This window comes from Malania oleifera, chromosome 13 (genome assembly GCF_029873635.1).
Source record: "Malania oleifera isolate guangnan ecotype guangnan chromosome 13, ASM2987363v1, whole genome shotgun sequence".
Classification (NCBI taxonomy): domain Eukaryota; kingdom Viridiplantae; phylum Streptophyta; class Magnoliopsida; order Santalales; family Ximeniaceae; genus Malania; species Malania oleifera.
In genome coordinates this window covers 9,957,907-9,970,891 of record NC_080429.1, presented here as the reverse complement: position 1 = coordinate 9,970,891, position 12,985 = coordinate 9,957,907, and the positions used below count along the sequence as shown (strand labels likewise).

Below are 12,985 nucleotides of genomic sequence, written 5' to 3'. Positions count from 1 at the left end.
AAATTTCCATGAGTTTATTTTTACGCATATTTAATTATACCAGTTCTATCTTTAATATACTTGCATCTATTTTTGGGTTAAGAAATGTTCCAATCCCCTCGGGTAAATTTTCAGCATTTCTTTCTATTCAAAAATAAAATTATATATATTTTTAACACAAAAATTGTGTGGCATGAGTTTATTTTTACGTTGCATTTTTTTATGAAAATATGAGTAAAGATGAGATTTTTTACGATATTATTTTAAATTGCATAAATTATAATAAGATGATTTTAAAACCCCTTATGGCAACGAAAGTTCAAAGTTACAGATGCTCGGTACTGCAGCTTAAAGTTTATACGGATCAGAGTGCACCCACACTGTTTACAGAGTGGTTATTTATGTTAGTGGATTTCTCCTGAGTGCACACCTGGTTCCGGACCAGGACTTAATAAGGAAAATCTCACTTAAAGTTTACGTACGTTGATTTAGTTTGGTCGGCCAGCCAGCTAAGTCCAGTCTTCGGACCGCACAACCCAGTCATGGGGGTAAACATGACTTACGGCAAACAGGCCTAAGGGTGGTTTTTACAATATATGTTTATACATATTTAATTACGTGTACAAAGTTACTGATGATTTGAAGGGAAAGTGTAAGTTTACGTGAAAATGATCATTTTGGTGCTTAAATGACGATCTAAGGAAAACGTATAAGGAAAAGTATATGTATGTTTATCATTAAATATTTTTACAGTTTTAAAGTTAAAAGTTTAATTTAACAGTTATAGTATATGATTGTAAAAATTTACTGTTAAAATTGATGACAAAAGTTTTATGCAGGAATTTTTAAATTTATGTTTATTCTAAAAGCAGTCTTGAAGTTATAGTATTAAATATTATTTTACGAAATTCTTTAAAAGCTCATTTTGGCCACACACTAATAATAATCTTATTTACTTACTGAGCGTCGTCTCACCCCAATCATATTTTATTTCAGATAACTCTGAAGGACATGTCGGAAATCAGGCTTAGCAAGCATGCGGGTGGGGATTAGAAAAAATAAAAATTTACTTAGAAACATTAGTATGATTTCAGATATTTACGTTTGTGTAATTTTCTTCTTTTGAAATAAGTGATTGTAACATGAATAATTAGCGCTCTGGTTTAATAAGAATCGAGTTTATTTGCTTCCGCTGTAAATCAGTAGTAAAGAGTTAATATCCCAGGCCCCTCGGGGTCGGGGTGTTACAGTTTATGCTCGGCAACACCATTTTATTGAGGTGTATCCACACATGTGCGCTCGTGAAAAATTCCTTGATCATGGAACAAGGTTTGAAGCGGGGTGGATAGAAATTCGCGACCATTATCAGTGCGTACATGCGTAACAGTGCAATGGAAATGATTTTTGACCATGGCGCAAAAATGTTTAAGACAAGTGAAAGTATCAGATTTCATGCGCAGAAGATAGACCCATGTAGCACGTGAGTAGTCATCCACAATTGTTAAAAAATAATGTGCACCAAAGAGTGAAGCTATAGGATAACCACCCCATATATCACAATAAATCCGATTAAAACAAAATGCGCTCTTATGTGTATTCAAGGAAAAAGATAAACGAGTGTGTTTTGCTCGAGCACAAACATCACAAGGCAAATGAGAAGAAGAAATATGTAAGGTTTTCGGAATACATGAAATGGAAGGGTGACCAAGACATTGGTGCTAAAGAGTAGTGTCAAAAACACGTTGAGAGTGGAAAACTGAGGCGGAGAGAGGTTTAAAATGGTAAAGCTCGTCCTGTACTTCACACGTTCCAATCAGCTTCCTTGTTGATAGGTCCTAAAAGACACAAAAGGTAGAAAAAAATATAGCCACACAATTGAGATCAGTGGTAAGTTTACTGGTGGATAATAAGTTAAATTTAAATGAAGGCACATAAAGAACATTAGAAAGAGAGAAAGTAAGAGAAAATCGCATAGTGCCAGTATGAGTTACAAAAACAATGTCACCATTTGGAAGCTTAATGGGGCATGACTGACTGAGGAATTGAATATTATCAAGAGAAGACAAATTGGAAGTCATGTGATCGGAGGCACCTAAATCAACAATCCATTCAGTGTTAGAAAAAGAAGCAGAATGACAAAAGGCAAGGTTACCATCAAAATTGGCAGAGTTGGTGTTCAAGGGTGATAAAAGATCCAAGAGTTGACGACATTGTTCGCTGATGAGACCAGGGATAGCAATCTCAGAAGGGGTTGAAGAACCGGTGATAGTATTTGTAGCCATTGAAGAATTACATGCTTCCATAACGTCAGATAGTTCAGATAAATAAAATTGCCGAATCGGGTTAAAACTGATCTTTGCGACGACCAGAAAAGGAACCTTCAATTTAATAATTGCACCTAAGAATTGTAACTGAGAAATAAGATAAAATCGGAGTCCGGAGAGATTGCCTGAGCACACGCCGGAGAAATACAACGAGCGCCGGTGAGGGAGACTTAGAGATAGCGTGACAGAGAGAGACGGTAACACACCAGAGAAGACAAGAGACCTCTGGGAAAAAAAAACAAATAGAGTTGAGAGCACTGAGAAGCTGCTGGAGATGAGATTGAGAAAGTCCCTAATATGGTAGCGTCGGAGAATTAAGGGAGAGAGAGCCAGAGGCCGGAGATTTGCTGCACGGACTGCTACTTCGCCGAACTGAGAAAATGCCGGAGATGACGATGCCGGAGACCTGAATGATACGGGTTCATTGGAGAAGACAACCATAGTAGCTGGTTACAGAGGATGGGACGACGCCAGGAACTGAGAGACGGCCGCACGTCAGAATAGAAGTGGAGAAGCCGAGAGATAGCTAGAAAAAGAAAATAAAAAACGACGAGGGAACATATCCGCTTCAGAAATCAAGGATAGAGAGAACGTCGAACGACGACGGCGTTTGTAGGGAGAAAGAGTTTCGAACGACTACGAAGGCGACGATGGCGACGACGACGACGAACGACGACGGTATAGCAGAGAAAGAGAGACTGAGAAGACTGTGAGCGTCGGAGAGACGAGCCGCGAGAGGAGCCGTAAAAAAATGCACGCCGGAGAAGACGCTAAGGAGCCGTGACTGAGATACGTTGGAACAGTCGGAGTTTGGTCTTTGAGGCCGGAACTTGCGGGAACTTGTTGGATGTGTGTGGCGGCAGTAAGGTTGCGCAAGGGTGTGGCGGCAGCGGGACAGTGAGGGTGACGGCAAAGAGAGACAGACTAGCAACAGTGGGGGAGGTGCGGCAAGGCAAGAAAGGGAGAAAAAAAATTTAGGTTTGCTCTGATAACATGTTAAAAATTGGGAGAAAAGTTTTTCTCTATTAATTGACCCATAATTCAAGGATTATAAGGATATATATACATGAGAGAATTAGAAAATATGAAAAGTATATATTGTGTCAACCTCACCTTTATCATTTATCACTTAAGCTAAATGGTTAGCAATGTTATCTCTCTTGCCTTGTCATTAGCTTACTCTAGTAAGAGACCGACATTATGCATTTCACAACTAATTTATAATTACTTTATCTAATAAAAAATTAATTTGTAGTCACTTACAACTTTTTTAGCCGCTATTTTTTAATTTCTCAAAATAACTTTTCTAAAAAACTCATGAAATTAAATAAATAAATAAATTTGTTTGAAAAAATAAAAATAAAAGTATATTATCCAAGTAACGCACTATCTTGCTCGTTTATCCTAAGAATTATATAAATATGTAGCATTATATGTTGGAGAACATAAATTTTATGTTTTGAATTTAGATTTGTGATAGTTTGAATGAAAAGTGGTATAATTTTATATTATATTTTAGGGTTAGAGATAATAACCTTTCTTAAAATTTGACAAAAATATACGAACCTCTCTAGACTTCATTGGGTTTTTAGGAATGGAAGGAAATTAGAAAGAAAGGAATCAAAATTATTTCTTGATTTCATCATACTTTTCATTGAAATTTTTATTCCATTCCTTTACTAATGCTATCATATTTTATTTATTTTTTTATGATCTAGAACTCCAATTTGGACGAGTCTTTCAGACCTACTGGGACGATACCAATCGAGGAATATAAACATTACCATTCATTAATTGACACATTCTTAGTAAATTTATTAGGCAAATCATAAGAAAAGAATGGAACCTTAAATCTTAGGATTACCAAAACTTAACTTTATTCATACCATTTAAGCAAATTCAATTGCACTATTTCACAAACCAAACATGACGTTGGAGTCTTCTTCTTTATATTATATTTAAATTTACTTAATTTTAAATCTAAAACTGTTGGAGGAAAATCAAAATTTTATCAAAATCTAATATTATTTTATAATATTTTTTTTATTCAACTTCAACCAAATATAAATTTAGGAATAGAACTAAGAATACTTTAACCCGAGGAGTGTGGTTCGGATGCCAGGCCTAGCCATCGACTCGCGGCCGGGATGACACGACAGGGGGCGTTTAAGAAGCCGAAAATGCCACTGAAGATGAAACGAATTTACGGGACTGCCACTACCCGTCAATGCCAATGGTCTCTAGTTGTTCACTCGTGTATAATTGGAGGTAGTTCCTGGAATCACAGCGTGGCTTCCATGGCAGATTCCGAACTAACCCCATATATGGCCTTTTGACTTGCAGGTAGCTCTCCTTTTTCTTTCCCTGTTTTTTCAAATTCACTCCCTTCTCCACATCACCCTAATTTCAATTCAGCTCATGCTTCCGCATCTCATCTTAGAATCCCAGAAACACAGACTCTCTCCTCTGATGCTTCAGTTTTCCTTCATTTTACTTGCCCTATACTGAAATCTGGTACTTGGGTTTCTCTTCCTTTCGTTTATTTCTTTTGGGTTTCTTTTATTTTCTTGTCTCTTTTGTTTTCTGTTTGGGAGGTATTGAATGTGGTGTCACTTGTCATCAGTGGTTTTAGATACTTGCCTGCTCCGTACATCAATCTGTTCATGAAATCAGATGTAGTTTTTCTTCTCGCAGTTTCTGTTTGATAAGCTTGCTCTTATTGTTTGGTCTAAAATTACGAGCCTCCCTGGGCAGACCCATTTTATTGTTGTCCTCATTGGGGAAGAAGCTCTTGTAGTTAGTGTCCATACCGTTCAAGCCCCTTCCTATGCATTCCTGTTCTGTGTATGTGGTATTTTGTATATCATCTACTTTGTATGTTGGGCTGAGCCATTCTTATACTTGATTGAAAATTGTGTTTTGGTTATCTACTTTACATTTAAATCCCATTTTGTATTTTTAGTTTATACTTGTTGCTCCTGTCAATTTTACTTAATTAGTAGTACCAGCTGAGCTCCCTCATCATACCTCAAATCCGATTTCTGGGTTTACCATCAATATCTGTAATCTGTGCATTACTCAACCATTTATATGTGAAACCCATTCTCCAACTTCATGCTAGCTTGTTGAGGCAGTAGTAGGCATCAATGTCAATCATATGTGGCCTGCCTCTCCTTGAGTGTGTTTACTGCCTGGCATGTGCTCGCTGGGCATGGAAACGGTGTCTCCACACTGCAGGTCATGACAGTGAAACTTGGGGCCATGCCACTGCTGAAGAGATTGAACCTATCCCTCGCCTATGCCGCTACATTCTCGCTGTCTATGAAGATGATCTTTGGCATCCCCTATGGGAACCTCCTGGAGGCTATGGAATTAATCCAGATTGGTTACTTATGAAAAAAACTTATGAAGATACTTGTGGGCGAGCCCCTCCCTATATTTTATATCTTGACCACGACCATGCTGATATAGTTCTTGCCATTAGAGGCCTCAACTTGGCAAAAGAGAGTGATTATGCAGTTCTGCTGGATAATAAGCTAGGCCAAAGGAAATTTGATGGTGGCTATGTTCACAATGGGCTTTTGAATGCAGCGGCATGGGTTTTGGATGCAGAATGTGAGGTTTTGAGGGAATTGGTGGAGAAGTACATGAATTATACTTTGACTTTCACTGGACATTCTCTTGGATCGGGTGTGGCAGCATTATTGACAATGGTGGTTGTGCAAAACCGGGATAGATTGGGTAATATTGACAGGAAGAGGGTCAGATGCTATGCTATTGCACCAGCCAGGTGTATGTCATTAAATTTGGCAGTGAGATATGCAGACGTAATCAATTCAGTTGTCCTTCAGGTAAAAGTTCTCAGTGTTCATGTTATTTGTTCTTGATTTTTTTTTTGTTTTAAAAAATATGCAGTTGAATAATTGATTTGAATGGATATGTATATTGTGAAGGCTATCAACTTTTGAATTTGTTTTAGCATGTTCATGTCCTGTTTTTTTCTTGATATTTTATAATTATACTTTTTGGCTTCTCCTTGTATTGTTGTATTGTTTTAAGCTTATAATCTATTGGTAATGATGTCAAAACACATACTTCTAGTGTATTCATGCAAATGACAATTTATTCTACCAAAATCCAAAAGCAATTGAAAGAATATGTCTGTGAGTTTTCTGCTCGGCATGTTTGGGTTTTGTCATGGCACTGGCATAGTGGGCATGCTTCCTTCTATTTCTAGAATTCTATAGAGAAAGCTTTTGAATGTTGATAGAGTTTACAAAATCTAAAAGTTTAAAGGATATTGGAGATTAAAGGCTTATTTGCATGCTTGCATTTCTTGTTGAATGTTACACTATGCAACCAGTAAAATCAGCTTGTCTGATGGAGAAATAATAGTATGATCACTATTTGCTTCTGTGTAAACAGTGGTGGATGAATTTAATTCTCCATGAGGAGGTGAAACTTCTTGGAATAGTTTGTAAACAATGGCTATCATATGTGGGCAAATTTCTATGAAAGTCATTGTTACTAAAATAATTTGCAAGGCTTGAAAAGTTTAAAATTAGCAATTGTTTTTTTTTTTTAAACATAAAGTTATGCATTTAGACCAAGCACTATCTATATTCTTGTAATATTCCCGTTAGCCATTCCTATTTCAGAATATTATTCTTGAGTTAGGGAGGAATACAATTCATTTAAAATTTCTTTAGTTCATATGCACTATTGGGTTTTATTTTATTATTTGTTCGGTACTGTATTTTGTGGACAGTCCAGTCATTTTCACTTAGATGTGAAATGGGGTTCACTCAGTTTGTTCACTAACTCATCATCGTTATTTACTCATGGATCTATCTGTCCCTTTTTTTCTTAATGTGGAGTAACTTGTGCTTTTTTTTTTTTTTTCATTCAAGCACATGCTCAAGGTCGCTTTGAAATTAAATAAAATTGGTTTTCTATGGTGTTTTTCTTTCTTTCTTTCTTCTTCTTCTTCTTTGTCAGAAATGGTTTTCTATTCTTTTGCATTGTGAAACTGAACAACTTGGAGTTGATTTTAGCCTAACTTTTCAATTTAGAAAAAGAGTGACATCATAAGTTAGTCCTATATTATTAAGTGAAATTTATTGTAGTCCCTATACTTTTATTTAGTACAATTCAGGACTTCTACTTGTTAATTTTATTCCATTAAAGTTGTCATCTAAAGCAACTTACTCGTGTTTATGAATAATAAATGGAAGACCCTCCATGCTATGAATTAGTCAGCCCATTTGGAGCCTGGTTATTATTGGCTATAAAAAAATGTATATATTATTTTTTAATTATTTTATGCTAATAATACATTTAAAGCCATAATGGCATAATCACTTCACGAATAAAACTTCTTTAGATTTTTTTTTTAGCACTAGGCTCCTAACAAATAATAGTGATACAATGTGCAATGCCTTTTTTTTACACGAGGACTTCCTAGGAGGTCACCCATCCTAGTACTACTCTCGCCCAAACACGCTTAACTGCGGAGTTCTGTGGGGGATTCACTAATATTTTTAGATTTAGTTAGGATGACGAAAAAAAATAATTGCATGAAATCAGTAAGTACAAATCCTTAATTGTAATAATTAAAAGTGTAGGGACTAAAATAAATTTTGCTGAACAGTATTGGGGCTAACTTATGATTTCACTCTTAGAAAAAAGATTTAGTATGACATAATCTATTCTGCTATCATTGTGTGTTTAATTGTCTGCTGTAATACACATAATCGTCAAGTGCAAATATTAGAAAAAGCACAAAAAAAGTTATATAAGTACCATAAAAATGCTTGCATTTATTTTTTGGAATAATAAATTGATACTACTGAAATAAGAAGCAGCACTACCAATTTGTCTTGTATCTTTTTGCATGATGATGTACCATTTTCTAATGCTGATGATTGCAAACCTGATTTGGCTTCATATTTGACCCAGTTTGGCATGGTGGAAATGTTAATTAGAAAACCATGTGAATCTTTTACCTAAGTGTGCTTGGATTTCTTGTTTATTTTTGTTTACTACTTTGTCTTTAACACCATGCTGTGGATAAAATTTAAGAGTAGTATCGCCACATGTTCCATTGCAGTCCTGTGCAAGGTAGCAAGTAATTAGTCATCACTGAATATTGCATGCATGCTTTTAATTCATTATCTATAGCCGATAATAGTGAAAGTATGATGCCCTTGGAGTGAGGAGTGCTTCTAATATATATATATTTGATGTTTTATCAGCCCAGGGTTAGTCTAAAGGTTTTACACAAACAAATGCTATTCATGATAAACTGCTTTTCCAGTTGCTTGTAAACATATTTGTCCAATTAGAACTGCACTTATCACATAATGAGATACACTAAAAAGTCTGCCGAACACCAAGACAATCCATTAAAAAGTACACTAGGCACTATTTTTAGGTGATTGGAAACTGATGGGTTTTCTTCTGATTTGACTCTCTGCTGAATTCAAAAACAGTTTTTTTATATATAAATTAAATGCTATGTTTTGAAAGGTGAAATCATAAAGTGATGCATTTTAACCCTTTCAAGGTGAGGTGTTAGCTATAAAGCATGGAGGAGTAACCTTTTGGGAATTTTATCTTTTACATAAAAATACACATTTAATTTACACATACTTTTAAAAATGAAGAAAAACATGAAAATAAATATAATTTTAAAATAAATTCAAAATATAACTTGTGAGCATTCTAATAATACTAACTTAATTCATTCATTAAGTCATGCCAAGAGATAACTATAACATTACAAAGTTTTTGTTTCATGATCTAAGATACAACTTTCAATTGTTTGGGAAAGGTTAGGGCTTGTTTAGTGTTGGCAAACAATTTTCAGTTTCCATTTTTAATTTTTGAAAAATTACAAAACTGCCACCTTGTTTTTCAGAACAGTTTTTTATTGTTTTCCAAATTTTCTATAGAAATGTTGGAGAGTAGAGAAATGAGGTGGCTTTTTTGTAATTCTTTAGAAAATTGGAAATAGAAATGGAAACTGTGCTCTATAAGAACATGCTCTTAAGTTCCTAGAGATGACTCAAATTTGGGCTTACAACAGCCAAATCTAACTTAAAATTTACACATCAAAAAGTGCGTATACCTCAACTGAACAGGTGCTAAAAGTGTGCTTTTTGTACAAATGTGTAATCCTAATTGCAAAATACTTCTACTTTTCTAAAGTTAGACTATGCCTCATGGAATCTTGAGCTTGCGTTGTCTTGAGGTGAGCTACGGTTGTGACTTTCAGCATTGATTAAATTGGATTGGGGAATGACAGCCCAACGGTTTGTAGATTTAGTCCTTAAAGTTATTTTTTTTGTGTGTGCAGACATCTGAATTGAGGCAATATCAATATTTAAACATTTGGCATTTTCCTATGTTCTATGTGTTATGACACGTCCAATATTTATTCTTTTGCCCTGATGTTATTTCTTTGTACTAACAATATGTGCTATACTTCTATTTTTCATTTTTTTACTGAACCAGGATGACTTCTTGCCCCGCACAGCCACCCCATTGGAAGATATATTCAAGTCACTTTTCTGGTACAAGATGGTTTTGTCATCCTTTTGTCATTGTCTTTTGTGGTTAATAGGCTATCAAAAAAGTGATGCTCAGTTGTGTTAGAGCAAGACAACTTGCATTGTATCTCTCAAAGTGAAGTTACCCCAAGTTTTGTAAGTCATAAAAGAACAACAAACAATGCTGTTAATATATGGAACAGGTGTTGATTAAGGGCTCACGATTGTTTGAGTGAAGGAACACAATCACATCTAAGAATTTATTGTTGTGATACCATCAATTATAGGATTTTCTACTACAATGTGTGTTTTTCTTACCGTTGGTAATGAGTTCAATAAATTGAAGCGTCTGCTTTTTTTCTTCTGTCAAACAGTTTGCCATGCTTATTATGTTTGAGGTGCATGAGGGATACATGCATACCGGAGGAGAAGATGCTCAAAGATCCAAGGAGGCTATATGCACCCGGTCGCCTATATCACATAGTTGAGAGAAAGCCTTTCAGGTATATTGAGTTGCAAATCTCTGGGTTGTTGTTGGCTTTCAGTTCAATATTTGAGAATGATTGTGTCTATGATGAATTTCAAAGCAGCTCTAATCTTAAACAACTCATGTAAACAACCTTTCTTTCTCCTCCGCCTTCTCCTACTCTTTTCCCCTGAAAAGTGTTATGTCATCTGTGTGGTTAAACTGTAATCTTGAAAATAAGGTACCTTTGTCCATGTCTTAATAGTTCACGAGCTAGTACTATTATTATGTATAGATATGTTATGATTATACTTGGGATATTATGTAATTGTACCTAATGTCTATGAGCTTTTCCATGATTGAATCCCCAGATTAGTTTAAAATAAGTACACTAGAAAAGTTGGCCAACTTTAGACTGACTGAAATAAGTCCAAAAGATAACTTGGTCAGATTTTTTTTTGTGATTGCTGGATGGACATGCCATACAAATGTTTTGGTTGCAGGATGGGCAGGTTTCCCCCTGTTGTGAGGACAGCAGTGCCTGTAGATGGGAGGTTTGAGCACATTGTCCTTTCTTGTAATGCCACTTCTGACCATGCTATCATATGGATAGAGCGGGAAGCCCAGAGGGCTGTGGATGTAAGCTTCATCTCCTTTCTTTCTTATGTCGTAAATCTTATTGATTGTTGAGATTTTAGTTGTTTATTTTTAGAGCTGCATTTTCTCTCAAGTGGAAGACCAAGCTTCTTTAAGTGAGAAATAATGCACTGATTCTCATCTAACAAAACAAACTTGCACTTTCTAAGTGTTAAAGCTTGATATACAGTGTTGGTCCACAAACTAAAAGTTTAAGCTTTTAGTTAAAGTGGTAATCTAACATGGTATCAGAGCTGGTTACCAGGAGGTCATGGGTTCTAGTCTTGTTGCCTGCATTTATTATGTGGTGTTTAAAAAATTACTGTATTCTCTGTAATGGGTGTTGTCTGTCGTGTGGGGGATTATTAAAGCTTGATGTACATTGTTAGGCTGCACGTGTGGGGGATTATTAAATCTTGATATACATTGTTGGCCTACAACCTAAAAATGGTAATCTAACACTAAGCTTCTTGTGAGCTTTTAGGTAAAGCGGTAATCTAACATTAAGCTTCTTGTTTTTAGCTCAATGATCTTGGCGCACTGATATTGTATAATTCCAGTGGATTCTTCTGTTCCTGAATTCAATTTAACAGTACAAGTAGGTGAAGAATGTGGGTGCATTAATTTCAAGTTATGAAGTCTGGCCTTTTCTGATCTCATGGACTTCTTTGAGTGGTTAATTTAGTTTTCATTTCTCAGAAAAATTACTTGTCTGGATGTGGTAAAAGATGTGTACAATATTGAAATGATGGAATACTTGGTGCACAAGACTCCTATGCCATATCGGGTGTTTGAGGAGGGCATGATTTATGCAGCCTTACCCCCAATATTCATGAGGCTGTTCCACAACTTGAACCTGTGTGTGTGGACGTCTGCAGCCTTTTAGGCTTTCTGTACAAGCCTTGGATTGAATTTTTCAGGCTGAAAACTGGTGCACTCATTTAAGTGTTGGGACTGAAGTATATGCCTTAAGTGTGGTTCTCAGGCAGGCTCATTAAGTGTTTGGACTGAAGTATATGCCTTAAGTGTGGTTCTCAGGCAGGCTCAGATATGGTTTCTTGGTGCAGTGCAGTCATATATGCACTTCATGTTTTGGCTTCCCTTGGATTGTGCTTTATAACTGCACAACTTACATTTATAGCAGTTGGCACTTGAAACTAAAATTTCCCCTTCACATTTGTATTTTAGAAAAATTGAAAGCCAAATTATTTTATGTATTACTCACGAAGTCATTTTGTTGAATTGAACTGATTTAATTGGAAGATTTTGAAGGATCTTGGCGTCACTGCTTTGTTGACAAAACCATCCACAATGTTTGCCTGGATTTCAAATTTGAACCTACAATATTGTTATTTCAATTTTTTTTTGTTCCTTTTGAATATCGTGTTTAAAACTTTTTTTCATTTGTGCACACATTCAAGGATACAATGAATAAATTGAGAATGTTTGGGTTTTAAATCTCATGCAATGTCTTCACTGCATAATTGCATGTATCAACCCTAAGGCGCTGCTTCTCCTGGTTTTTAGTTAATGCTAGAGAAGGAAAAGATTACGGAAATTCCTCCAAAGCAACGGATGGAGCGACAGGAAACTTTAGCCAGAGAACACAGTGAGGAGTACAAGGCTGCACTACAGAGGGCTGTTACTCTAGCTGTGCCACATGCTTACTCACCTTCACAGTATGGCACTTTTGATCAGCAGGAGGGGGAGATTTCAAGCAGATCAAGTGGGGAATCCTCTATTGGCTCATCTATGAAAAACGAGAAGGGAGAAAGTTGGCATGAGTTGATTGAACGTCTTTTTGACAAGGATGATTCGGGTCATATGGTGCTCAAGAAATCACGTAGTGATAAGTGATGTTGTAATTTGAAGGAAAACTTAAAAGAAAATCATGTAAGAGAGAGAGAGAGAGAGAGAGAGAGAGAGAGAGAGAGAGAGAGAGAGAGAGATGATTAAGTCTTTGGAGAACATTATTTGTTGATTCATTTTTACTTTTTCCCTATCGATAATAAAATGGTGTTTTTGTGTGA

General features: G+C 35.8%; 1 protein-coding gene across 1 annotated transcript; it reads left to right on the top strand.

Moving 5' to 3' along the window:
* Positions 1 to 4,456: 4,456 nt before the first annotated feature.
* LOC131146972 (uncharacterized) lies at positions 4,457 to 12,985 on the top strand. The gene is made up of 5 exons (XM_058096882.1): positions 4,457 to 6,154; positions 9,819 to 9,877; positions 10,228 to 10,356; positions 10,823 to 10,958; positions 12,483 to 12,985. Exons 1-5 carry the CDS (start codon positions 5,450 to 5,452, stop codon positions 12,810 to 12,812), a joined length of 1,359 nt encoding a protein of 452 aa, XP_057952865.1. The 5' UTR covers positions 4,457 to 5,449; the 3' UTR covers positions 12,813 to 12,985.

What these genes read in the sequence shown, in the direction of transcription:
- LOC131146972 (XM_058096882.1), top strand. Translation starts at nt 5,450, where the DNA reads ATGTCAATCATATGTGGCCTGCCTCTCCTTGAGTGTGTTTACTGCCTG. An exon ending in GTTGAGAGAAAGCCTTTCAG is followed by an intron (nt 10,357 to 10,822) that starts GTATATTGAGTT and finishes TTTTGGTTGCAG; the next exon opens with GATGGGCAGGTTTCCCCCTG. An exon ending in AAGCCCAGAGGGCTGTGGAT is followed by an intron (nt 10,959 to 12,482) that starts GTAAGCTTCATC and finishes CCTGGTTTTTAG; the next exon opens with TTAATGCTAGAGAAGGAAAA.